The sequence below is a fragment of the Mus caroli genome, chromosome 7 (assembly GCF_900094665.2).
Source record: "Mus caroli chromosome 7, CAROLI_EIJ_v1.1, whole genome shotgun sequence".
Classification (NCBI taxonomy): domain Eukaryota; kingdom Metazoa; phylum Chordata; class Mammalia; order Rodentia; family Muridae; genus Mus; species Mus caroli.
In genome coordinates, this window is record NC_034576.1 from 145,266,559 (window position 1) to 145,294,066 (window position 27,508).

A 27,508-nucleotide genomic window follows, 5' to 3' on the forward strand; every position below is an offset into this window, starting at 1 on the left:
AGCCTCACCTTGCCTTCCCCACTCCAGTGAGGACTGCCATGAAGGTTTGCCATGGTCATTTACATTTGTCACTGATGAACCTACCCAGAGGGACTGGGCTCTTAGCTGTGTCCAGCCTGGTGCCCCTGATGGTAGTGCATGAGCATAGTCTGCACCCCCCACCCCCACCCCCAGAAACCAATGCAGCCCCAGCACTGGGCCTGTTCAGACCACAGGTTATAGGAAGAGGATAAGTTGTGAGCCAGCATATGGTTGGTATTTGGCTGTGTCTCCAGGACTTGTAATCTGTGTGTAAGACACAGCTGATGCTAGGTCATTCCACTGAAGCTAAACCAGAGAAGAGAAGGATGCAGGGAGGATGCATAAGTGATTGTTTCCTGTGGAGGCCAGGGACTTGGACCAAGTTAGCTAGACCACCTAAGACCCAGGTCTGCCCCAGCCTCTATAGTCCCCATTCCCTGAGTTCCTCTAAAAAGGACCTGGGTGGTCATTTAATTTGAGGAGCAGTGGAAGGAACGGAGATGCCTTTCACTAGGTCAGACAACCCTCCATATTCCCCGGGTGTTTGAAATGTCCGTTTAGCCACCATTGTGGCCCAGTTTAGCTGACTTGAGGCGGTCTACAGGCTTTATAGAAAGTAAAGTAGCATTGGGTACCCTTGAGCAGTATCTTGGGGTTTCTGCCAGAATGATCAGACAGATAATGCTGTGGGGAGTGAAAGATGGGAGCTAATTACAATAGATCTGAGTCCTGCCCTCTAGGAGCTGGTCAGCTAATGAGTGGGTCAGAGGACAGAAAGAAACCTCTAGTGTTTAAGAGGTTGGCTTCTTAGGAACTCAGGGTAAGACAGGGGTTAGACCTAAGTAGCCCCATCCAGGCAGATGGTGTCCTGTGTAGGACTTAGCTAGATCCAGCTCTCCAGTCCAAGCCAGTGAAAGCTTTAGTGGGACATGAAAAATCTTGCCCTGCTGGAGAGGATACCTCTGAGGCTCCCGGATAGATGCCAAAGACATGAGTTTCATTCTCATAGGAAGGGAAGTCCAAGAAGTGGTCTGTAGCAAGGTCTTGAAGACCATCTCTTGGGGCTGCTGGGAGTAGGGGAAGGTCGATGTGACCCAAAAACTCGATGTGGCCAGGTCTGGGGCTCTAGAGCAAGTGGTTTCTCCATTTCAGGTGTCCAAGGGTGGCAAGCCAGCCTCTAGGTACTCCCTGTCTCTAGCAGAGGCTGGCTGACTCCTGCGACCACAGTTCTGAGAGCCTGGGAGCAAGAAAGGGAGAAAGGACCCTCAGCTGGAGAGCCCCAGAGGGGGCAGGGCAGGAGTGAGGCAAGGGCCAGGACATGGAAAGTGCAAGGCTAGCAAAGCCAGTGCTAGGCAGAGCCTCGGGACACTAAGGAACAGTGGCCTGCCGAGGGTAACAGGGACCTCTAGCACAGGTGTCTCCATTAGGCAAGACCTAATACACAGCCCGCAGCTTTGCTCTTGCCCTAATCTGGTGGCTGAAGGGAGGAGCCCATACCCATCTCATTCCCATGGCCTGAACCCATACTTACTTGAGTAGGTGCCTCCTGGAGCCAGCGTATCCGTCATAGAGGACAAGAGGAGCATACAGTAGTTGGCCTGGAGAGAGCCAAGGGAGGTGCTGAGACTTCGGTGGGGGGTTGGGGGGACGGGGGTTGGTTTCCTCCCATGTGACTGCCCTTCTGCCAGGGCTACTGCTGCCCTGGGACTCCACACTCTGGACCAGGTCCTCCCATAGTGCATGATAAGGGATAGTGACTAGACGTAGTGCTGAACCTAGGTTTTGTTGGACCAGCTCTAGAACAGCAATGAGTCTCTAAAGTGAGTTGGGGCAGGGGCAGGCCACTCTATCCAGGCCCTAATGCTACCCATCAGGATGCTGGTACAGGGCTGTGGTAGGTCCAATGGAACCAGAAGGATGCCCCCACCCCAGGAAGAAGGACAGACAGTGGGTTGCTAGCTTGCCTGTGATTCCAGACACTTGATCCTCTTTTCTTGCTCTCTCAGCCCCCCGATGTATTTGGCAATCAAGTCCACTCTGTAGAAAGCAGGGCCAGCCTCAGTTGTGACACTTCCATGTCACTCCACAAGGGGGAGCTTTGTGTCCTAACTGCTTTCTCAGGGCCTCAGTTAACTGTTGGCCTCTTGCTTTACTGCCCTTCCAGTCTTTATCTAGGGCCTGTCTATGGATATGGAGCACTGCTGTGTACCCTCAAAGAGTTTGAGATCCCGTCCCTGCTTGGAATAGGCCACCAAGCAATAGGATAAACACTAGGTCATCCCTATAAGCATTCAAGAACAGCCCCTCCACAATCTAGCACCGACTGGGCGTGGATCTTCAGACCTGAGAGAGGAGGAAAAGAGTCCCATTGCAGAGAGATGCCTAATTATGGGCTTATGCTCTCAACCCACACATAAACACACACTCCTAGAACAAGAGGGCTGGGTCTTGTTTCCCAGCCATGTTTCCCCAGCTCAGAGGTCCTGTTATTGGCACTAGATGGTCTCACCCAGCCTTAAGGTGGTTCAGAAAACCCCACCCATTACTGAAAAGGCTAGATATCCCCCCCCCCACTTCCACGTGTTCACAATGGGGAGCCCCTCCCAGACTTACTGCCCCTCACAACACCCAGCTGACCAAGGTCAGCCCAGCCCTGCTGCATCTGAGTTTACCTGCCTCCTGTCAGGGCCCTTTCTACATCTCTGGGCAGCTCATGAACAGGAATGACACCTGCCAGCCTGAGTCTCATATGCCTGCTGTCCCACAGGCTGCCCCACCTGTGTGCCGTTTTCCTCAGCACCTCCCCCTCGCTGTCCCTCCTCCGTTTCTCCATGGTACTCAGGAAGTTCTCCTTTTGAACCGTTTCCCAGGTAATGATCTTCTGGTCCAAGGGGTCAGGCAAGTCTCTCTCTGGCAATGTGGGAGACAGCAGCAAGCTTTGGAGAGCGGTGTGAACCCCTAGGGAAAGCCTAGGCCCAGGCTGATGCAAGGGAGACTGAGGGCAGATGCCACCAGGCAGGGCACAAGGTAGATGACAGAAATAAGTCCCTATGCAGGGATTTCAGGCTACAAGGAGACAGGCTGGCCTTGTGGCTGTCTAGTCTCAAGTCTACCTGGAGCTTTGGTTAACCTGGACAGGGCCTAGACAAGGAACCCCAGTTCCTTCTATGGTCTCCTCTGTCAATTGGGACCCTCCCCTCGGGAGCAGTGGCATCCAGCCTGGGGCCTCACCCAGATGTTGCCGCTTGTGCTGGGCTTCCTTCCTGAAGACCTGCTTGAGCACCAGGCTCAGGTGGCTGAGCAGGATGAAGGGCGGGGCCAGAGCTGGTCTTCCATGGTATTCAACGATGAGGTGGTAGCGTTGAAACTTCCAGAACATGTCTGCGTTGCCTTGCACCACCTGGAATGTGTAGCTACAGGACACACAGCCAAGCCCTTGCCTTATAAGCTGTTCTATCTGCCATGAAAGCACCCTACCTCAACCCAACATCTACCTTCCACCCCACACACAACCCCCTGTATCCCAATTTCCATCTTTCATCTCACCCCTTCACCTCCCACTCCTTATATGTCATCCCCCATTGCATCCAGTTGGTAGCTTGGCTGTGCTGGGAGCCCTTTCAGAAAGATAGAGGCTAACAGTTAGCTTTAACTCTCAACTTGACACAGCTTAGAGTCACCTGAGAAGGGAACCACAATAGAGGGACTGTCAAGATCATAGTGACCTGTGGGCGTGTCTCTGGGGGATTAGCCCACTGTGGGCTGCACCATTCCCTGTGCAAGAGGTCTTGAGTTGTGTAAGAAGTCTAGCTAAACATGAGCCTGAGGAGTTAGCAAACAGCACTCCTCTGTGGTTCCTGCCTTGAGCTCCTGCCCTGACTTCCCTCAGTGGCGGACTGTGATCCGGGAGTATAAGATGAAATAAGCCTTTTCTTGTCCTAAATTGCTTTCAGTCAGTTTTATCAAAGCCACAGAAAGGAGGCTTGGATGGGGGTTCGGCACCCCTCAGACACATTCTCAGGTATACTGCAGTGGAGCTTCCTCAGTGGGGTGTTTACACAGCTCTGAGTCCCCAACCCTGTAGACCCATCTTCCTTCCTAACAGGATAAACAGCAGGGGTGCGCTCACAGTGTGTCCATACCTGTAGTGTTGGCTCTCTACTGCAGGTCCAGCCTACTGGACGCAGCAGCAAAATACCAGGACATGGGTCCTGTCTCTGTCAGCACCCTGAAATCAGCCCTACTAAGATGGAGCATGGATTGGCAAGGGCAGGTGAGCAGAAGTGGAGGCAGGAGGGTACCTGAACATGGCGATCAGAAGGTTCATGAGCAGCACATTAGTGACGAGCAGGAAGGTAACCAGCAGGAGAATGACCAGCCAGTTGGCATAGAGATTAGGGCAGGAAGCCGAGCTTTCCAGCAGCAGAGGGTGAAGAGAACAGTTCACACGAGCCTCTGTAAGGCAAACAGACACCTTCAGACTGGGAGTGTGGTTCCAAGCTGAAGCCGACAGGCTGCGGGTGCCGGGTAGGTAGCCAGGGGCCTGGTTAACATGGGGCTAGCTAGTTTAAGCACCAAAAGTACCAGCTCTAGTTACACCAAGCCAACAGGTAGACTGTTCATCTTCTGCCTCCTCTGCTGGGATTCCATGGAGGCAAGCCCAGTCCATGTGAGGAAGTGAGAACAAGAGCCATAGAGCCCTTTAGGCTTCCTGTCCATGCCTTTCTCACCTAGTGCTCTCAGATGGGATGCAAACCTGCAGCTTTCTGGATACCTCTGCCCATAATGGGAGTACCCAGAGCCCTGGGCATCCCCCAAGGACTCTGAGTCACAATGCTAGCCCCTTATAAATGCCATCCCCTTTATTTCTGCTTCTCCCCTGCCTGCAGGGCTCTGCCCTGGCCAAGCCTGCAGGGAAGCATAGGCTGAGATTGCTATCCCTCCTCCTGGCTCCATCCCCTGTCTTCTCCAGGCTGTATGCTGGCACATAACTGTCTGTATAAGTAGGTGTGGGCATATATGCATGTATGCATGCATCTGTACCACCTGTACACTTCAGTGAGTTATTATTGATTCTGTTCTTCCAGCTCTCAGAATTATGGGTGATGCTCTAGGGGAGGCTGCCTTGAGGTACAATTTTGGGATATTTGACTTTCAAGTCTAGTATATGTTCTGGCATTCTTCTGACCTGCCTTGTTTCTCAAATCCCTGCCTTGTTTACCCAGTGAGTTATTATGACCAGTCAACCCATGTGAGATGTGGAGTGTTCTATCATATGGAGGGGTGCAATCAGTCATCTGAGAATGCCAGATTCTGCCTTGCCCCCTCCAACGCTGCTTTAGCAGTCACTCCATTCCCCACCCTATGAACCTGCTCCAGGTTCTGTTTCTCTGGCTCTCTTCCCTTCTCTGGGTGCCCCAGAGGGTGGCCAAGCCCCTCAAAAGCAAGGAGGCCTTGAAAAAGCATAAATCCTGCCTGAGGCCTGAGAAGGCCTGCCTGGCCTGGTTGAACACAAGTTTGGCCCTGAAGTCCAGAGCCTGGTGGGAAAAGGAGGAAGTGTGTGATGTGGAGGAGAGGTGAGGACTACCCTACAGACTGGGCCAGAACTACCCAGGCCTCAGTTTCCCTCTGAGTACACTGTAGCTATCTTAAGACACACCAGAAGAGGGCATCGGATCTCACTACAGATGGTTGTGAGCCACAAATGGTTATGTAGTTGCTGGGAATTGAACTCAAGACCTCTGGAAGAGCAGTTAGTGCTCTTAACCGCTGAGCCATCTCTCCAGTTCCAGTTAGAGAATACCAGCCCACTCCCAGCATAGTAGACACAGTGTAGGGACTGGCAATGCTACTTCACAGCTCACTCTGCCTGCCACATCTATAGTGGTTCTGCTGACCCTGCAGTGGCCTCTGTACCTAGACTAAGGACCAACCTGCTACCCTTCTAAACTGCCAGGTGGCCTGAGCTTGTTCCCCAATTCCTGTGGAGAAGAAACCAGAATTATAGTTACTACGGAACTCAGACCCCAGAGCTGCCCTGGCTGGGGTACTCACCTTCCTCTTCCTGGCCCCAGGGACTGAGGCCATGAGGCCATATGGCTCAGGGGAAGGGAGAAGCGGGCAATGTCTGTTTAAGCTAATGGCCTAGAAAAGTGATGGCTCAGTTGAGCAAACACCAAAAGCAATGTGGTGGGGAGAAGAAAACAGCCCAGGATATGGCTTGGGAGCACCCCAATTAGAAGTTAATTTCCAGCCTGTCTGTCCCTGGAGGCCTGGGCTTGCTCCAAATCACTGTCATCTGTTGACAAATATTCATCCAGTGTTGTAATTGTTGACCTGGCCTCATTAATGGCCTCCCCCAGAATGGCTGGGGTCAGGTCTCTATTGACTATCCAAACTGTATGGCCTCATGGTTAGATAACACTAAGTCCCTTGACACTAGCCAGAATACAGACACCTCCCCCAGTGCCTGAATCTGCATCCTATCTCTAAGCCTACACATGTCCAGTAGTGACATATGGAGCCTCTGTCCTGATCCCCCACTCTCTAGGCCTCTTTCCGACCTAATGAGCTGAGTCTCTATGTTTGCCCAATCTTAGCCACCTTAGGTCTGCCTAGGTTCCCACTCTGTCTCCAGGGTTTTTCTTCCTCCACTACCCACAAGACCCCTGCAGTAAGTACAGGGCTGTATCCACTTGTCATGAAGTCCCTAGAATCTCCAACAGCCCTAACTAGGTTTAGGGCCTAGCTTGAGGGGACACTCATGACTACAGACAAGCCTCATACCACTGACATCAACAGGCAACACACAAAAGTTGAAGCCCATTGCATCACTTGAGTTCCCTAAGAAGAAAGCCAGCCCTGCATATTCAGGATCTTCATGGCCTACTCCCAGCCAGAGAAAGGTTGAGGGCTCCATGGCTGACTGTGTCTTACCCTACTCTGATCTCAGCCCAGAAGGTATGCAAGGCCTGTGGCCTAGACTTAGGATGCTGTTGTGTCAGCCATTTTCAGCCAGGAACCTGATGACCCAGAAGTCCCAGTGGAGCACATATCCTAGAGCCCACCCGCCCATCAGCCCACCCTTCCTGGCTCAGCACAAACCATCAATTTCATCCAGAGGGATTTGCCCAAAAATCTGCAGGTAAGGCCTGTATAGCACACGGCGGAAAATCCACTCCAAACGGCCATCATGGGGATGCAGCAGGGCCTGAGTGGTCACACCATAGGCCACAAGCCATACGCTCAGGAAGAAGAGGAAAAAGAAGACATCCTTCATCTGCAGAGGGAGGGTCACAGGGCATGGCCTGGGTGTGAACTTGCCCTCAAGGGTCACAGAAGAGCTCACTCTACCCCAGGGTGGAGTTCAGAGAGTTTACTCTCACCTAGGGTTGGAGTTCTAGGGTTTTCACCTCAACCTAGGGTTAGGGTCCCAGGGGAGTCATCCCCTCCCAGGCCTGGGGTGTTAGGGTCTTCGCCATTACCTTGGTTGGGGTTTTAGTACTTACCCCCGTCCAGGGTCGGAGGTCCCAGGATTCTCACTGCTACCCGGGGTTGAGATACCACGGGGCTCACCACCACCCAAGGTCAAGGTCCAAGAGGGCTCACCCCTAACCCAAGTTAGGGTTCTGGGGAGCTCATCTCACCCAGGGCTAGGGTCCCATGGGCTACCACCTATCCAAAGCTGGATACTCCTCTAAGTGGATGCAGTTGGTACCTCATCCCCATCTAGAGTCAAAGCTCAGTGCCCTTCCCATCTATGAGTCAGTTTTCCTTTGGGCTCTGCAGCTATCCAGAGCTGGGATCCCAAAGGGCTCACCCCCCAGCAGGTTTAAGGTTACCATCCACTCAATAATCTAGATTCCCCATCTATCCAGGGTGGGGTTCCCGGTACCTCAGCCCCCTCAAGGGTCAGGGTCCCAAGGACCCACCATTCGCTCTACAATGATGATCTTAGGACCCAGCTGCTTGTGAATAGCAAAGATGTGGATGAGCCGAAGTGTGAACACCATGAAGTCAATGGCCAGAACGGTCCTGCCAGCCTCAAACACCGAGGGCACCATTCTGGAGAGGGACCGAGGCTGGGTAAGGCTGCTGGTGCCCATGTAGGACAGGAGGTTTCCCCCAAGACACAAAGTATGCTAGTCAGCTGGCCAAAAACCAGGTTCTAGGACCACACTTGGGTTTCAGAGGGATAAGTAGGATCCCTAGAGCCTGCCCACATACCTACAGGTGACTCCAACAATGAACAGGAAGATGGCCACCATGTCACACTTGTTCCAGTTGTCTTCCACATACAGAGTGAATTTCTTCACCAGGTGTGTGTCCTCATCTGTGAAGAAGCCCTGGCAGAGGGAGAAAGCCTGGTTGCAGCACCGTGTCTCTCTTGCTGAGACCAGGGTGGAATCTGCATGAATCAGAACTCAGTTTCCAAGTTTATCAGAATCAATTGATGACTAGCACCCTCTGTATGGCTAGGAATGGAGCTATCAACTGAAGATATTTCAGGGATAAGTCTGGGGACCAAAAAAAAAAAATGAGATCAATCTAAACTTAGGGTCAGGACTGTCTGTGACTAAAACTCAGAGAGTCTGGATTTAGTCAGTGACTCAGGTCAGGGTTCAGACTCTGACTAGGGTATCAAGATCAATCTGGAGCAGAGATCAGGGGTCAAGATGGTGCTGAAATCAGTTCAGGTTGGCTCTAGAACTGTGACTAGGATCAGGACTTAGTCTGATTAAGATTGGGGCTTGGTCTGGATCTGGGGTTGGGGCTCACTCTGTGACCAGGACCAGGACTCAGTAGAGTGGGTTGACAGAAAGGCCACACAGTGGGCTTGTTCTAATGGATTAAAAAGTCCTACCTCCCCCGGAGCAGGTCCCATCTGAGGCACATAGAACACAGCCTGAGTTGCAGAGCCCAGGAGAAGGCCATGCTGGCCACTGACCTGTCGGATTTCCTCCAGCACCAGTGTGAACACCCAGAAATAGAGGGTAACCTCGGATCCAGACGGCCCCTGGGGTGGTGGCCTGAAGTCCACCAACAGGACATAGGTGAACAGGAAGAGGAATGCGAAGTACATGACCACATTCCCCAGGAACACAGTCACAGGAGCGCCCCAGAACTTCCTCCACCGTGTGAGCAGGAAGGCAGCTTGTGGGCCTAGATCGCCTGGAGCCCTTGGTGCCTCTGTTAGCTTCTCCAATCTGTGTGAGTGCAGAGGCCACCATGGTGAGGAGGTACCAAACCATGGTACCCCATGGGAGCCCGACTCTGTCTACCATGTGTCTAGGAGCTGGCCACTGCCTAGTGGTAGCCCTGACTCTCTCTCCATCCATCCCAGCATTCTCCATTCTTCCTAACCGTCACCCTCCCCTACCTTCTTAGCCCTGCTCTATCCCTTCTAGCTCAGTCTCCTCCATTTTGTCTGTGCTCTATCTTTACAGGCCCACTCTATCTTTCTGTTTTCTAGTTCCTTCCCTCCTTCCCTACTTCTTGCATCCTTCCTGCCCCCCTTTATCCCCTTCATCCCCCAGCCACCCCTTACTGGCCACCCCGGCTGCATAGGAAGCTCTTTTCCATATCCAAGCTGTCTGGCTCCTGCAGGTCTTCTAGGTCCATCCTCTGCGGGGCATCCTCACTGCAACACAGAGAAGAATATCCCAAGCACGTAGACGGAAGAAAGTACTGGACCAACATGGGGGAGAGGGGGCTCACATAGCCAATCAGACGTAAGGCCGTGAGACATGAGAACATTGAGACTGGTACCTGCTGCTGCCTGTGTCCACCTACCTGAAGGAGATGAGGTTTGTGTAGATGAGGGCTGGGCAGGTAAAGGCACCCAGAAGCCGTAGGATGGGTGTACCTGTGGCCATGTCTCCCCACCAGATCTTGGTCAGGAATGCCTGGAATAAAGTCACATGTTGTGGCTGCCTGTCATCACACTTTATCTCATGTAGGGATGTGTGCCTGAGATACCCTTCCCAGACCCCTCTCAAGCCCCCTCCTGGAGCACCCGCTTGGGCAGAAGCATCCTCTTTATAGGAGAATGTGGTTGATTGTTTTGCAGCCTGCCTGCTTTTCTTCTTTTTTCTTTGAGGAAGACTCCCGTAACCCAGAAAAACTATCACTATCAACTTCATACCCGAAGATGGCCTGGAACTCTTGAGCCTTCTGTTTCTACCTCCGTAGTGATAAGATTGCTGGCATGCGCCACTACACCTGTCTTATAGAGTGCTGGGTATTGAACCCAGGTCTTCAAGCATGCTGGACACACCATTAAATGAGCCACACTCCCAGCCCTGTTGTAACCTTTCAATAACAGGATTATGGATTGGAGTTACAGCCAACCAAACTGAGAATGGGTGTTGCTGGGCCCAAGAACCAAGCTAGGAAAGTATTCTTGATGGAGGAAGCTGAAATTCAGCCACTCTTCCGGTCCCTCCCCTGTGTAGCTGCAACATGGGCTAAGAGCTTCAGGCTGGGACATTCATGGGAGTGACCTCAGTGTCCTATGTGGGTAGCCTGGGCCCTGCCAACCCTCCTTGCCCCTGGCCATTCTTAGGCTGGTCAACTACTTACTTGCACACCGTCATGGGCAAAGAAGGCCTTGGCATCAGCTTCAGTGGCCAGGTGCAGGCACGTGGTCCTGCTCCAGCTGTGGTTCCTTCGCACCAGCAGGGCAAAGGCACGGTCCTCACTGTTGCTGTAGCACTCTGAGAAAAGATCTGTAAACAAAATCAGCTGCTGGGATGGAGTGCTGATGTCCAGTCCCTGGAGCCCACCCCCCCCTGCCCCCCGTGTCATCTGCAGTGTATGCCCTGAATCAACTTCCTAGGGTTTAGCCAGGCCTCCCATGCTACAAGGTCACTGAGAGTCCCACTGACCTTAGAGCCCTTCCCAACCTCTGACCTCTGGCCCTTCCCCTTCTCCCTTGGGATTGTGAGGGACTCTACCTCCCGGTCAGGACTTCCTGACCAATTTCCATCCCCAGGAGGAAGTGCTCTGTGTTCTGTTCTGCACAGGAGGCCATGGGGGTTACCCTGGGCCACGTGGCTATCAGAGATATCTGCAGGGGACCAGAGGCAGAAGCCCTCTGCCTGTGACTCACCCAGGGCCAGCTGCTCATACTTGGCCTCACGCATGGTGCGGGCCACCTCTGCCTCTTTCTCCAGGTGGGACATTTCCTTTATGATCTTGCAGGCAGCCAGAGCAGCAGCCACACCCTCCCGGCCCTGGAAGATGGAGAGACAGGGTTTTAGGAGGTGGCTGGACCATCCCGATATTCCCCAGTCTGCCTCTTGAGTTGCTCAAGGAAGTCGTGGACTGAGGTGGCTGCTCACCATGGCCCAGAAGTATGTGGCCATCTCATAACGATTCTGCAGCACAGCCCAGAGGAACAGGTCCCTCCAAGGGTCTTCACTCTTCCTACTGAGGTCTGGCAGCCACTTCTGGCCTGTGGGTCGCTTAGGTGGCCCTCTCTCCTGCAGAACAGGGCATCAACATTCAGCCTATCCAGTACACCCTGGCCCAACCTGGCTCTACTCACCTCCATCCTGCGCCCGTCCTGGTAGAAGCCACGGCAGGCGTCATGCAGGAAGTCTTTGAGTACGCGGGAGACCTCGTGGAGTGAGAAGGCAGGCAGACCAATGGGCAGCTCCCGAGCCTGCTGGGCACCCAGGCCGGCCAGTGTCAGCCTACCCTCCTCATGCTTACGCTGCAGCAGTTCAAAGAGGAGGCTCTTGGGGGATACAGAGTGGTAAAGCTGCTGCAGCCGCCCATAGGTCAAGAACTCGGCCATGTCAGCACCGCTGTCCACAAAGAGGCGGACGAAGTCAGGCTTGTTGCTCACGAGGGCATCTGTCATCACCTCTTCCAAGTCACAGGACTGGATTCACCCAGTAGAGAAGATCAGGACAGTAAGAGGGAGGAAGAGAGGGTGAACATCCTACCCTGGACACCCCCAACATATTCCCTGAAGCTGGGACAGGCATGGGTCAGCAGAGCATGCTGGCCTCAGGTGCCAGGGATAAGAAAGTTTTGGTGAGTTAACATTAGGAGTGTTAGGACTCCCTCTGCCCCCGTTGGGACTTTGAGTGTTCCCTAGCATCATCTTGACCCCCTCCAGGGCAATATCTGAGACAGGATGGACCCAGATGCTACCCGTGAAATCCTACTACTTCAGGCTTCAGTATATTCCCTGCCTGGTGTTCCCAAGTTGGGCCAGGGGAGCGGGGAGAGCACCTTCCATTCCACGTCCCCATTGAAGATTTCACTCTTGGCAATGTCCACGCGATCCCAGGCCACTGCTAACTTGAGCTCATCTAGGTAGTCTTGGGCTTCTTGGCTGTGGCTCTTGCAGGCTGTGGGTGGGGGTGAGTTCCACAGAGCTGGAGGGGAGGGACTAGAACTCTGTGAGGACTTGATGAGGGTTGGCAGCTGCCTCTAAACAGCAGCAAGAGACATAGGACCGAGCACTCAGGGGCAACACCCCAGAATCCCCTGGACATAGTCTGGAGAGGCAGAGGCATGCTCTCAGGAATATAGCAATTTGGCCAGCATCTTCTTGCCCAAGAGCAGGACAAGGCTGTAGATTCTCATGCAAGCACACTTCTTCCATGGGAATGCCTGACACTTTCACTGGAGGCCACAGTTACCAGCAAGCCCCATAGTGAAGACCAGCAGGCTTTTGCCTCCATGGGAGTGTGACTCACTGAAAACCACATGTGGTCCTGTATCTCTTCCTGGGCCTCACTATCTCAGGCAGGGGAATGACCAAATCCAGAGCTGCCCCTTTATAGTCTGGGCTGACTGTGAGATTGCTATGTAGCCAATTTGCTTGAGCAGCCAATCCTCCTGTCTAACAGGTAGAAGCTATGACATCTGGTTTATGTGGCATTGACATTGAACCCAGGGCTTTGTATATGGCACACAAACATTTTACCAAATGAGCCACATCCGCAGCCCCAGATGCCCCAGGCTCTCTTAGAGTGGCCCCATCCTCAGGTATGTCCCCATCCCTTCCCCAGCATGGTCTCTCCCAGATTCCAGCCTGTGCACACGTGCTCCAGGTCTGCCCTGCCACATGGACAAGCCTGGGTGACAATCCAACATATCCACCAGTGGCTGAATGAACAAACCAGAAGACATCAGAACTCAGCCATAAAAAGGGAGGACTTCCAGGCACAGGATTCCATGGGGATGGGTCTGTGGGCAGTGGGCTTCAAGAAGGAAGCTGGGTACAAATAACATGGACTGTAATTCCATTTATGTAAACTGGCCCTAAAGCCCACATTCTTAGACAGAAAACAGGGGACTAGGACCTGAGGACAAGGTGAAGTTATTGCTAAGGCAATTGGATGTGTATGGGGTGGGGTGGGGGTGGGGTTAATAGAAAATTTCCAGAACTGGGGATGGTTACAATGCCCTGAGGCTAGATTATAAGCTACTGAACTGAACACTTCATGAATTTGTAAGTCATCTCTCCTACCTGGGAAGAGCTGACAGGTATCCTCTGTGAACACTGCTAAGTCTGCAGTCTCTGAGGGTAGGTCAACTTGGCTCACCTTTCACAAGTGCCTTGAGGATGACAGTGTCCAGGTCCTCCGAACTCTCCTGCTCGAAGTCGTATACTGTGAGCAGGTTGGGGTGTGCAGCAATGTTCTGTAACTAAGACCAGGAAGAAGCCTTGAGGTCTGAATATGTCCTGGAAGGGTCCTCAGATGGACCACTTTGTCCCTGCTGACCCACAAACCTAGCTCAGAACTGCCTACAGATGGACCAGGCTAGTTGTCTGGTCTCTCTGCTACACAAGGACCTGGATAATTCTGAGGTATATAGGAAGAGAGGGCTTAGGCTAGGCCCGCAGGACTTTCAGGAAAAGCATCCCCACCCAGGGGAAGCTGGGAGGACAGAGGCAGGAGATGGTCATAGCAGCCCCAGCAGCACGTACCAGCTCTGTCCAGTGTACAATGGCTTCCCAAGAGAAACACTTGCTGGGGAATTTCTCTCTGAACTGCTTCTCAGCCACCTGGGGCACCAGGAGATGAGGCTGGCTCACCAGGGCAGCGAGTACATCAGCAATGCCCCCAGAACCTGCCAGGATCAGCCATGGGGCATCCTGCTCCACTGCCCTGGAAATCCTCTGGGGAAGGCAAAGAAGGTGACACCCAGATGAATGTTTAGGAGGTGCCTTAGCCCTCCACACCACCCTGTAGGTGCCCTGAGAAACTACCATATCCTTCAGGGCTCCAGCCGGGGGAGGGGGAGTTCTTTTCTTTCTGCCCTTACCTCTAGGGTGTTGGGGTCACCATTGACCAACAGGCAAAGGACAGGTATCTGGATGCAGCTGGTGCCTGTGGGCAGAGCAGCCATGAGGCCATTTGATGCTCAGAATGTGAGAACTCAGGACAACTCCAACTTCAGGCATCCTTGGGTGCCATGTTTCTGCACGCCCTGGCCTGGCCTGGCAAAAGCTTCCTTTTTTTTTCCCCCTAATCTAGTCTTTTTAAAAAAGAAGATTTATGCCGGGCGTGGTGGCGCACGCCTTTAATCCCAGCACTCGGGAGGCAGAGGCAGGCGGATTTCTGAGTTCGAGGCCAGCCTGGTCTACAGAGTAGACCTACAGGTCTAGGACAGCCAAGGCTACACAGAGAAACCCTGTCTCGAAAAACAAAACAAAAACAAAAAAAAAAAAAGAAGAAGATTTATTTATTTATTTATTTATTTAATGTATATGAGTATACTGTAGCTGTCTTCAGACACACCAGAAGAGGGCATCAGATCCTTTTACAGATGGTTGTAAGCCACGGTGTGTTTGCTGGGAATTGAACTCAGGACCTCTAGAAGAGCAGTCAGTGCTCTTAACCACTGAGCCATCTCCCCTGCCCCAAGTCTAGTCTTAATTTTGAAATATAGTTTAGGGTGATCCCCTGCTTGCATCTCTAGAGTGCTAGAGTTACAGGCATGTGCCACAGTGCCTGGTTTATTCTATGCTGGGGATTAATCCCAGAGCGTTGTGCACAAAAGCCAAGCACTCTACTAACTGAGCTACATCCCCAGCCCACAGTGGCTTTTCCACCCAATAGTGAACCCAGATAGTGTATCAAATCCCTGAGCTGTGGGCCCACACCTTACATCTGCACTGTCCAGAGCTGCCATTAAACACAAAGTAACTTAAGAGAAAGGAAAGCCTGGCGTGGTGGCATACGCCTTTAATCCCAGCACTCGGGAGGCAGAGGCAGGCAGATTGAAGCCAGCCTGGTCTACAAAGTGAGCTCCAGGACAGCCAGAGCTATAAAGAGAAACCCTGTCTTGAAAAACCAAGAGAGAGAGAGAGAGAGAGAGAGAGAGAGAGAGAGAGAGAGAAAGGAAGCCTAGTTGTACCTGCCACAGCCCAAAAGCAGATACACTGTGGCTAGGTAGTCACTCTACAAGCATAGGACAGAGTTGCTCTGCATTGTAAGAGACACACCAGGCCAACACACCAGGTCAGAAGCTGGTGGGATCAGACCCAATTTGCAATGGTTCTCTGGAGACCTTTGTGGTATCAGACACAGATCTGTTTCCACTGTTAAAGTGCACTGGCTTTACCAAAAATTTCTAAGCAATGACATAGTAGCTTATAAATATTTTTTTGTCCCTTAATATTATCCTAGTCTCTCTTTCACACCCTCCATTAGCCACAGATGTACCCATTCCCTCAGGCAATTCTGCTCCCTGGTGGCAGTAAAGGGGACTGCACCTCTGGGAAGACTATTGGCTATCAGAGTCTGCAGCCAGAGTAGCACCATTTAAAACAGTGGCAACTGTCCTGTAGTCTGTTCAGGAGGTGGCTGCTGCCTAGCCAAGGTCACATTGCCCAGCTGTGTCACTCTTCCATCCCACACCAAAAGCTCTTCTTCCCAGGCCTTGTACACTCAGGCATGCAGGACCCCCCCCCTACTTCCTGGAAGGCCTTTTCCCGATCTCTCTATAAAGTTCTTACTGGTGTGTGCCACATCTCCATGTCTACATCCCCAAGATGCTGTAGATGGGCATCTAGAGCAAGCCTTACCCCCATAACCTGTCCTCTGCTGAGAGATGTGCTTCTCCAGGCTCAGCTGCAGCTCTGTCAGTCCGTTGTTCCCACTCCCAAGGGCGCCTGACTCCACAAGGATGAAGTGGGAGAGATTGCTGTCCAGGGGGCAGAGGGGTCCCTGAATATTGCCCTCATCTGTTGGGTAGTGGATGGGAGTATCCTCCTGTGCCAAGGAGAGATGGGGAGGCAGAGACCTCAGGAGCAGCTTGGGTTGGGCCTTGCTGTGCTGTGCACGCCATGCTGGGGCCCTGGGAGAGGCTTCAGCAAGGCCTCAGAGTCCCCACCCCTCAGGCAGAGGGAGGCTGGACCGCTAGGCCGGGGGGCCTCCCTGGAATGAGTGAACCATGGAAACAGCTGGGGCCAGGGCTTTGCAAGCTCCACCTTCCAGACTCTTCTGGGCTGGGGTCCAGACTTCACCTCAGTGGGGCCTCCTGGGCTTCTCATTGGTTCTGCCTTACACAGACCACAGGGTGGGGGATGTGTATGAATACCAGAGAGCCAAAGCCACCTGGCCAGGGTTTTCTGGGACTTGAGGACAGCCGTCCAGCCAGGCTGGGCTGAGAGCGTTATCGGTCTGGCTTTCCACAGGGAGTAGAGTAGGCTGCCACCCTTATTCCTGAGAGATGCTGCCACCTGGTGGGAAGTGCTGGGCCCATGGAACCCACATCTTCCCACTGCAGCCCATCCTCCCACCTCTCACCTCTCTCAATACTTTCAGGGCCTCTCGGAGTGGCACAATTCTTCCGCCTGCCTATAGCTTCCTCTACCCACCCAAGCTCACTAAACCCTATCAGCTGTGGTCCTGTGAACCTGTCACTAACCTTTTGGTGGACACCATCTAGAAGTTGACGGTGAAGGATTCGATCCAGAGAGGCCATTCCGATGGCCACTACACGGATCTTGGTGGATGTGCTAGCCAGAGAGTGATCACGTACAGCTTGTCCAACATGGCGGGCCAGGCCCACGTGGAGGGCACTGGTCAGGATCCAGGCACCTATGGGAAGGGGAGAGAAGGGTCCTGGAGTCCTCACAGTTGGCTGATCAGGGAATCAAGTAGTGGAAAATAATTTTTTTTCTTTCCTCCAGACAGGTTTCTACAATGCAGGCTATTTGTCAACTTAAGTCATTCCATGTGTTCTGTGAACCGAAAATACAGTATGTACCACCGTGCCCAGCTACAGGGAACACTTTCAGGCTGATGGGAATAGTAAGGCTCAGGGGGGATATATGTGTGGCAGACAGTGACCTTTTCCAAGATTTGTCCTAGATGCTGCCCTGTAGCTTGTTCTGGGCAAGGATCTAAATGACAAAGGTCCCATCTGCATCCAACTGTAAACTATTCCTTTATTATAATCACTTCTGCAATGAGAGAGACTCAGAACTTCTGACCCCCTTGCTGGGTGTGTGTTCATGTGTGCTGCACACCTGTGTCAGGGGACGGGTGTATGTGGAGGCCAGAGGTGCCATTCACCTTGTCTCTGTAAGATGGTCTCTGATGAACCTGGAGCTTACTAATTGGACAACTCTGGAAGGCCACTGTCATACGCTACAGGGACTTGTCTGTTTCCCCCTAGCACTGAGACTACAAGCACATGCCTCCATGTCCAACTTCCTGTGTGGGTGCTGGGGACTGGGACTCTTGTCTTTAGCCATTGAGTTATCTCACTATGTTGGTTAGTTTTAATTTCTTTGTAAAATTATGTAAGTGTAGGTCAATATATGCATGGGTGAAGCTGCCTGAGGAGACCAGAGGTGTTGAGTCTCCCTGGAGCAGGAGTTACAAGCAGCTTCCAGCTGCCTGGCGTGGGTGCTGAGAACAAAACTGCAGATCCCTGCAAGAGCAGCAAATGCTTGCTTTTGAGCATCTCTCTGATGCTTAGTTCCATCAACTTGAAACAATCCAGAATCACCTGGGAAGGGAATCTTAGCCTCGATCAGATTAGCCAGTGGGTGTGTCTGTGATGGATTGTCTTGGTCGTAAAGTGTTGTAGGAAGACCTCACCCACTGAGGGTAGGGGGAGCCAGCCTTACCTGTGCTCTGAGCTGCTTTCACCAGCCCCTTGCGCAGGACATCCCGAAGCCACGACTTCATAGCCAAAGGTCGTTCCTCACCCACCAGGGACACCACTAGGTTGGGGGCTGGCAGGTGCCACTCAGTGAGCAGGAGTTCAAAAAGCACGGAGGGGGCCACACTGCTTGGCACCTTCACAAACTGCAGGGTAAGGGGCTAGTGGGTTCCAGGTGGTAGACAGCACTGGGTTTTGGGATTCTCATCATGGGGGAGGAGGCTGGGCTTATGGAACAGAGCAGGCCACAGGAGGGCAGGCTTTAGACACTCCCTCCTTGGGGCAAGGCTTTTGTGTGGTATAGTCATTGCAATATATCCTCCCCCTGTGAGTGGAGAGTGAGGCAGGAGTCCTGAACCTCAAGGTTCTCATTATCACCAAGGCAGGAAACAACTCTCAACTTTTGCCTATCTGGTCAGGGTCTCTGCACTCAGCTCATAAGGAGTGGACACAGATTGAGCAGGCCCCAGGACTGGGCTTTAAGGAAGAAGTAAGACTTGGGGATTCCAGACATGGTGGGCTTCACTCAGGCGTGTATTGCCCCTACCTTGCCTCGCTTCTTCCCAGACCCTCCGAAGTTGATCTCTCCCCTGCATAGGATGAGGTCCCAGCCATCCTCAGTATCTGGGGGGCTGCCGGGGCAGGAGCTCTGGGTTGTTTGCATGGTGGCTTTCCTGTGAAACATATATATGATGGAACCCACAGGATGGACTAGCCACCCTCTTCTCCTCTTCATAAGGAAGACCTGTCCCATCTGGCATGTGAGGCAGCTGCCCATCTCCTGGCCCCACCTGAGCTCGACCTCCCTCTCACTAGCTATAACTAAAGTCAGGCTCCTTCTCTACTGGGTGTGGGGGCACAGCAAACCCACCCGCCTGCCTCTGTTTCCCACACTTAACCAAACTCCGGGTATCTGGATTCTAACACACTCATCACCGTTCTCAGAGGCTTTTACAGGGGGTTCCTGGAAACCTCCAAAGACAGTAGGGAATTCATTTCCCCAACTCATGGGAGTTACACCCTAGACTGCTCCAGACAAAGTCCCAGGTTTTTTGCCTGGGTAGTTAGGTGAGAAGGCAGTTGATCTAGTTCAGAGGACAGAGTGGAGGAGAGGAGGGACCTGGTAGAACTGGAAGTCCAGGGTAGGAAAGGTTAGGAAGGGGAAGCAGGAACAGAAGCCAAGAAGAAAGTCCAGGAAGGGAAGTCCACTGGGGGTGCAGGTGAAGAGGGCAGGGGGAAGAACAGGCAGAAGCAGGGAGAGAAAGACCCCATCAGGCTCTTCCCTCCACATTCCCACCTTGGTAAATAGAGGATGAAGAGGCTGCCTGCAGCATCCCTCACCCTGGCTGAGCTCAGGTCCTCTCCCACCCACCCAGGCAGGCTAGGCCCCTCAGCCCTACCCTTCACTTCAAGAACTTGTGTGGTATGCAGCTGGGTTCCCTACAGATCCCCTGTGTTTCTTTGATGAATGTCAAAACCCTCTCCTGCTCATTGTGGCCCTGCTTCACCATGCCTTGGATCCTAAAGTAGGTGTCCAGCCAGGGAGGAAGAACATACTGAAGGCCCTCCCTTGGCTCCACTGTAGGTAGAGATCCGACATGACATGGGAGAGCATTTTACATACCACTTCCCAGGTCTGCATGGCTGTCCCATGTGCCCAGCTTTGGGGTGCCCACATGATAGCACTTCAGAATCTGTACTTTTTACAGGGGGGATACCTGTGCACATAGGGGGCTGAGAAGGAGGGGGATAGGGTGGTATAAGTTATGAGGAGACTAATTCTCAGCCTCTTGTGGCTAACCTGGACAGGAGTTGAGTCAAGGTTCTCCCTACACACCGCTGGAGCCAGCATGCTTATAGTGTGACTCCCAAAGACAGTGTATCTCAAAAGATACACCTGATCCCTAACTCCTGGTACTGTACATGTGACCTACAGAAGTTCAGGCTTTGCAGATGTGAACTGATGTTTACCTCTGATGAAGGTTCTGCAGATGACTGACTCATTAGAATGTCCTAGTTATGGAAGCTGAAATGTTACAGATTCCCTAGCTAAATTATCTTGGGCTGTCTTCAGCACACATTTATTACCCACTTCTATTGTCAGAACATCCATCTTCCAGGTAAAAACCTTTAGCCTGTATTCTTAGCAAACCTCAAGCTTCCTTCCACCAGCCCAAATGCCAAAAAAGTTATCAGACAGCATCTGAGGCCTGTAGTAGAAATTGCTCGCTTAGCTGTAACCTACCTAACCTGGTTATCCCACTAATGTATTTGATAAATGCCTTGACTTACTGTTATCATTTCTGTGACAACAAAAGTTGCAAAGGTTATTGTAACCATGGTCACAGTGCAACACATCCCTTGGGGTCTCATTAGCTACAGTTGCTCATACTTAGCTCAGTATAAACTAAGTCTTGTTGCATTTGGTGTAGGTGTAACTGGGATATGCTAAGCCATTGGGTGGAGTAGGACATGCTCTTTACCGGAGGCAGGTGTGCGGACAGAAAGGGAGAATTGCAGGTAGGACCCTCAGAGGCAGAAGAGGTAGGAAGGCGCCTCTTTGTGACTTGTGTGGCTTGGGAAGATGTGGGGCTTCTTGGGGTCTGCTCTAGGTGCTATGACAGGGGTTTTTGTTTTGTTTTGGTTTGGTTTTTGTGGCTTCACTTACCAAATGAACTGCTTAGTTTTTTTCTGTCAACTTGACATAAGCTAAGGTCATTTGGGAGGAGGGACATTTTATTGATTAATGATGGCTATGGGAAGATCCAGCCCACTGGAAACAGTACCACCCCTGGGCAGGCTGTCCTGAGTTCTATAAGACAATCGAGTCAGGAAACCATGAAGCACAAGCCAGTATGCAGCATGCCTTTGAGGACTTTGCTTCAGTTCCTGCTTGCACGTTTCTGCCTCCACATTCCTGCCCTGGATTCCCTTCATGATGGACTGCCTGGTGCAAGTGGAAATTAACCCTTTCCTCTCCAAGTTGCTTTTGGCTATGGTATTTATCTCAGTGGCAGAAAGCAGACCTAGGACACCTGGGCTTCACCTTGGCCTCAGACCAAGAGAGTCATGTCACCCTGATTTTCCAGTGTATGGTCCTATATGAAGGTAGCCACCATGGGTCACTGTGTGGTCACAGGAAAGTCCTCTCCCTTGTATCTGGTTCTTATAGCCAGGCCCAGCTCTTTGATTCCTTGGGTCCCCTGCAGCCCATCCTGCCCCAGTTATGGGAGATGTAAATTCACCCCACCCACACCAGGAGTTCACACCCAGGGCCTGTGGAGGGCAAGATTTGAATAAAGTCCTCCAGCCACAGGAATAAACAGCTGATGGTTTTCCCATAGGAATCTGGCTAGGGTCACAGGCATGTCCCTGTGTGCTGGAACACGGACCAAAGCTGGGAGGCCTGACCCAACTGAGGTGTACTCCTGAAGTGTTAGGGACAAAAACCCAAATCCAGGAATGGATAGGCTATGGGGCCTTTCCCAGGGCTCTGAGGACAACTTTCAACCCCCAGGGCCTCCAGGCATCCCTTTGTTTATAGCCATGTGGGCTCAGTCCCTGTCTCTGTGGTCAGGGACTTATGCCTGTATGTCTCTGTACTTTCTTCTTCCTATAAGAACCTCATCACCAAGACAGGACCCCCACCTTCCCTGCATCTCACCTACAAAGACTCCATTTCTAGACAAAGCTACTGTCTTAGGGTCAATGTGAAAAGCATGCTGCTAGCAGTAAATCTCACTATTGGAAAGAGGGTTCTCGGTCACATCTGGACTTGTGCTCTGCAATAAGAGAGGTAACTCAAGCTGTATGTGTGCTCTGGCTTGGAGTATGGGAGCCATGCTGTTTGTCCTCAGTCTTTGGACTGGGAAGGGGACCTCCTACTCTTCTTCCCACTTAGTTCCCAGTGGGAAAGTCGTGGACAGGTTCATTTTGGCTGGGGGAGGACTACTCTGGGGCTCCTGAGTCTCTGGAGGTTTCTTTTCCAAGGGCTAGGCCCTAGAGAGTGCCTTTCAAGATGGAGTTCGACAGTGCACCCCCACTCATGGACAATGGATTAGACCCTGCAGACCAGATCACCTTGCCTTGCTTCGGTATAGACTGGATGGATGGTCCAGACTCCTGGATGCCATGGAAGGTGGAAGAAACACCCAGGAAGTGCTAGGCCTTGCTCTCCCCACCAGGCTGAGGTGGAGGGGCATTTGGGCATGTACCAAGTACCAGGCAAATGTGGCCACAAAGAGGGAAGGCATGCAAATAGGATTTGCATGTGCAGGTGTCTGGGTCTAAAATGCCCCCCTTTGTTGGTGTTTTTTTTTTTTTTTTTTGCGGGAGTGGGGGGAGCTACATGACCCTGATCATTATCCTATGCCAGAATTCTGAAAGACAAAAACAGATTCTTAATCCCAAGGCAGTGGAGCCCTTGGAGGCTCTTACTAGCTGAGACGGTCACAGAAAGAGCCTGAAATAAATGTACTTCTCCGCCCCTAAGGTAGGAAGAGCCCAGAGCACGACAGATCTGGCACCCAAATCCTGGGGCCCTGAACGTACTTGTCCCTAAACTCTCTGTGCCAGCTTACAGTGATATGTGGGTAAAACTAAGAAGGTCACTGCATGCAGCATGCATGAGTTAGCATGGCACCCCTCACCCCCTTGGTGAGGAGACCTGACATTGCTGACAGAGCAGGACGTAGGTACAACTATGAGGAGCTGGGTCCCCACCCCTACACACCTCCTGCAGCCCCTGAGCTCAGGCTGAGTTTCCAAGGTGCTGCGGCAGATGTAATCTCCAAGTCTGGGGCTCACAGTTTGGATTGCCCTCCACCCAGACCCTCCCGAACAATGGGTAGCCCTTTCCCTTGCCCATGGCAGACTTGTCCTCATGATGCCATCCCTGATGGAGAACATGAGGTAGAAATGTGGCTAGAACATAGCTCCTGCTCACCCTTCCTACCTTCTCAGCAGAGGTCTGAGCGACTTTCTGGCCCCACTCCTATGCAAGCTGACCCTGGTGTGAGCTTACCTGCCCGTTCCTTCCAGATTCCTGGCATGTAGCTGCTGGTGCTGAATGTTGGGAGGCACTTACCTACTGCAGGCTCTGTTCCTCCCTTGATCCACCCACATGCCACACCCGGCACCTGGCAGCCAATGATGTCTTAGAAAGCTGGGCATGAGTGAACCTAGGGTACCACCCAGCCGCCAAGGGCCAGATTGGTGCCACTGGTCTGAGAGCACATCCAGGCTGGCCAAGAGCCCACTGTTAAGAGGGGTTACATGAAGCATGGGTCCTTTCCTCCCTGGGCTCTGCCTGGCACAGACGATGAGTACAGCCTGGGTGTCTGTACTCTAACATGAGGTCAGAGGTCAGATGGGAATTCTGCTTCATTTCTCACCAAGCCTCAGTTTCTCTAGTTGAGGAAACAAGGACTTCCTTAAGGACACATGATCCATGAAAGGGTGTCTGACAAGTTGTCCCAAGGAGGATAGGCAAGCAGATGAACTGTCTCCTGAGGTCCCAGAAGGTCTGGAGATGTCTGCCCTGACCTGTGGTGTGCCACACTCCTGGAGAATCCTATGGTGTGAGTGAGCTGAGTACTAGCTACTTACCAGTCAGGCAGTCAGTGCCTTTGACTGCATGAGGACTGCCTCCAAATTGAGGCTCAGGGCTGTTGCTGGTGATGCTTCTCATGGCTGTGACACTGGCTCTCTTCCAGGCGGTTGTGGATAACTGGGGAAGACCCTCATGGCAGCTCTTGACAGTGTTTCTGTAAGCCCTTCCCCCAGGGACCACAGGATCTGGCTTTCATTACTTTGCCATGAACCCCAGGGGTAGGGGGATAGGGGTTGGGCAGCAGCCAAGGACCCAACATTAGCCACCAGAGGGCGCCAAGATCACAGGCAAAGACAGGACCTGGGTGGGGCAGGGAGAGAGCTACCTCAGGCTAATCAAGGGCAGGGGTCTCCCTCTGGCTTTGTCCTGAGCAAGAGTGCCACAGTTATATGACCATCTGAGCTAGCATGTTCCCTAGCATACCTGTCATGTTACCTTGACATAAGCCATGCCCATTTGATGCCCTTCTGAAATTACAGGCTGGGCTGGGGGGCAGAGGTTCAAACCAGCTCTAGCCACTTGGGCCCTGAAGAGCAGGGACTATAAGCTTTGAGAGCTTGAGAGCTGTGGGGTACAGCTCTGGAGGAGGGTACATAGCGGGGGCCTAGGTGGAATGGCCAGATCTCAGTATAGAACAAGGCCAGAGTTCACTGGATTCTAGAAATCTAGCCTAAGTTCATGTCTACCAAGCAATCCAAAGCCTAGCCTTCCTATGTCTGAGGACTAGGTGGAGAATAGGAGATCTTCCAGAACCCTTCCTTCATCTGCTGCTGCCCCTTTACCTCCATCTTTTGGACACTCGAAGGACTGCACCAAATATTCCCTAACCGTTCTAGGCCAATACCATATTATGGTTCTCCTTACCCACAACCTTCCGTGGACCCCTGTGATCCTAATAATCAAACCCAGAAAGGCCCTGACACTTTTTCTTCTGCTCCCTTGGGGCACCACTCCTTGGAGCATCTCCTGCAGGCTTGTCACCACAGGTCTTGTCCCATGTCTTTCAAGGACCCCTTCACTCAGGCCCACACCCACACAGGGCACATTCCTATAGCTCACTTCCCAGGCACCCCAGCAGCGTTGCTCAGTGTTGCTTTGTCATCTGAAATGACCTTTGCTTCCTCATTTGCCCATCAACAGCCGCTTCCTCCATAATTCTGCTGGACACTGGGCAGCCCCAGCCAACCCCAAGTGCAGAATATGAAAGTATACAGAACATGTGCCCAAAGGCAGTTGTGTGCCTGAGCATGTGCATAGGCATGAGCCATATGGAGGCATAAGTGGGGTCTGGGGAGAGAGCCATTTAGTGGGAAGCAGCTTCCAAACCATTCCAGGCGCTGGGCAGATAGACATTGGGCAAGGCTCAATTGCCCATATGCTCTCACTATGAGCACTGTGATGAGGAGAAAGAGAATCAAGGTGCCATGGGAGGGATCCCTAAATTGCCCTCAACAGCTGCTGCCCTACATTGATCACCATGGCTTGGCTGGTGGCTGTGTCTGTCTCTCTTGTGGTTGCGCTGACTGGTGCCAGGAAGATATTTCCTCTTGGGCAAGGCTGTGTTCCAGAGAGCAAGTCTCCAGCAAGGGCTGGCTCCCACCCCAGTTTGTGTCCCCAGGGTAGTGGTTTTCCTTCCCACCACTGACTGACTGTACAGTCTCACTAGCTGCCTTCCATGCCCACCTGCTCAAAAGCCAAGTCTAGCATTCATGAGGGCTAGTGTTCTTTGAGGGCCAGTGTTCTTAAGTAGCCTGAGCGATCTCTGAGGCTGACACCTAGGTTTGGACTAGAGCAGAAGAGGCCAAAGTCTGGCAGGCCTTCAAGTCTCCCCACCCTGCAGAATTTAACTCAAAGCCTCCCCCACCCCAGCATACTTTTGGTAGAGAAACTACCTCCTAGGAACAGACACTAGCTCAATGGCCCTGCCCCATTCTGTCCCTAGACTCAGTTCTGTCTCTGACTGCCTTCTGTGGAGAGATGCACTCTGCAGGCCCAGAAAGTCTGCATCTCCAGCATTGACACTCAGGGAATCAAGGGCCTTTCCTTCCCACAGCAATTCTAAGGCCACCAATGTTGCTCTCATGACCTTAGTACCCTCTTGGCCCAGGATTTTTTACAACATGTTGGACTCTTTTGTGGTCTCTAAGTTGGAGACAATGGTCTGGGAAGAGAAAGGACAAGAGCATCACAGGCCTTAGGCCTGAGCTCTGTCTATTAGTCTGACACTGGTCCTGGTGCTATCCCACAGTTGTAGATCAAGGCCAGAGGGGCTGAGGGACCAACTCAGAGCTCCTGCCAGGCCTCTAATGGAAACTAATGGTTTCCTGGCCCCATGGCCTGTACTTGGCTTCCATGCACACATCTGTGCCCCCTGTACATGCTGTCTATAGAATGCGTATGCTTCTACATTACGCAGAGCCGTTACAGGACCGATAGCCAGCCTCAGTGTGGCATCAACTACCAGCCCTGTACCTGTTCCAGGTCCTGTCAGGCAATGGGGACAGTGATCATGATGAGCATTTCCTAGGATTCGATGAGGACATACCAAGGTGGGTATGCTTAGGTTAGCACCCAGGATATCTTGAAAACTGACCACATCCACCCATTCATCAATGACCCATCCACCCAGACATCTTGTTTATAGTGTGTGTGTGTGTGTGTGTGTGTGTGTGTGTGTGTGTGTACGCAGATGCATGCATGCCATATGTCATCCCTTGCCTTGCCCTGTTTGAGACAGGGTCTCTTCTTTGCCATCACATACATTAGCCTTGCTGGAACTTGTGCTTCCTGGGATTCTCTTGCCTTCACCTCCCAACTTATTGTAGGAGTATTAAGATCACAGATACACACTATGTATAGGACTCTGAACTTGTCTGTATGCTTGTGTAGCAAATGTTTTGTCACTGAGCCACTGTCCCTGTTCCTATGAAGGCATCTAACTGACACCCACCACCTTCTTTCTGCCCATGTCCCTACCCACCCAAGCCTCCAGATACATTAATCTGGGTATCATCATCCATCCATCTAAGAGTTCAGCAGTCTTCTCCAGAGGAGCAGAACTCATAGAATATATACATATTAATGAGATTTATAGGGTTGCTTACATGATAGGTACCAAGTAGTCTAACAATGACCATCTACATGCTGCAGAACTAAGACCCAGTGTCTGCAGAGCCCATGAAGTCAGTCAGTCACCTCAGTAAGCCCAGTCTGGTTCCAATCAGTCTTAGAAGATCCCTGGAGAATCACTGCTGTTCAGTTCATGTTGGAAAACCAAAGTAGCTGGAGTCTGAAGTCAACAGAGGACAGCAACAGCAGTGACGGACACACTTGCTCAGGAGGAAGAAGCAAGGGAAAGTGGCCATTGCTCTTTCCTTGGGACCTCTTTATACCAGGACTACTTTCTGTGTGGATCCTCCCCAATCTTAATCCTCTCTAGAAACACCCTCTCAGACATGCCCAGAGACAGTTTTCCTAAAGTGATTCTAAATCTTGTCAAGTTGACAATCAAGACTAATCAGGCCATTCACTCACTGATCAATTGATCGATCCATCCATCCATCCGTCCACCTACTGATCCATCCACCAATCTACCCATTCATCTACCATCCATCTATCTTGTCATACATCTGCCTTAGTTACGGTTTCTATTGCTGTGAAGAGACACTATGACCATGGAAACTCTTATAAAGGAAAACGTTTAATTGGGGCTTCCTTACAGATTCAAAGGTT

General features: G+C 52.0%; 1 protein-coding gene across 1 annotated transcript; it reads right to left on the reverse strand.

Moving 5' to 3' along the window:
* Positions 1-349: 349 nt before the first annotated feature.
* Positions 350-23,849, reverse strand: Trpm5 (transient receptor potential cation channel subfamily M member 5). The gene is made up of 25 exons (XM_021167601.1): positions 23,773-23,849; positions 18,713-18,839; positions 18,131-18,311; positions 16,921-17,093; positions 16,076-16,262; positions 14,311-14,375; positions 13,973-14,164; positions 13,587-13,689; positions 12,265-12,383; positions 11,570-11,908; positions 11,364-11,504; positions 11,132-11,255; positions 10,603-10,748; positions 9,814-9,926; positions 9,569-9,661; positions 8,969-9,227; positions 8,248-8,366; positions 7,953-8,085; positions 7,126-7,300; positions 4,323-4,476; positions 3,253-3,434; positions 2,799-2,931; positions 1,986-2,058; positions 1,553-1,619; positions 350-1,258 (listed from the first exon to the last, which is right to left on the reverse strand). The coding sequence occupies exons 2-25, from the start codon at positions 18,827-18,829 to the stop codon at positions 1,170-1,172; spliced, it is 3,477 nt and encodes a 1,158-aa protein (XP_021023260.1). The 5' UTR covers positions 18,830-18,839; positions 23,773-23,849; the 3' UTR covers positions 350-1,169.
* Between the last annotated feature and the right edge of the window lie 3,659 nt (positions 23,850-27,508).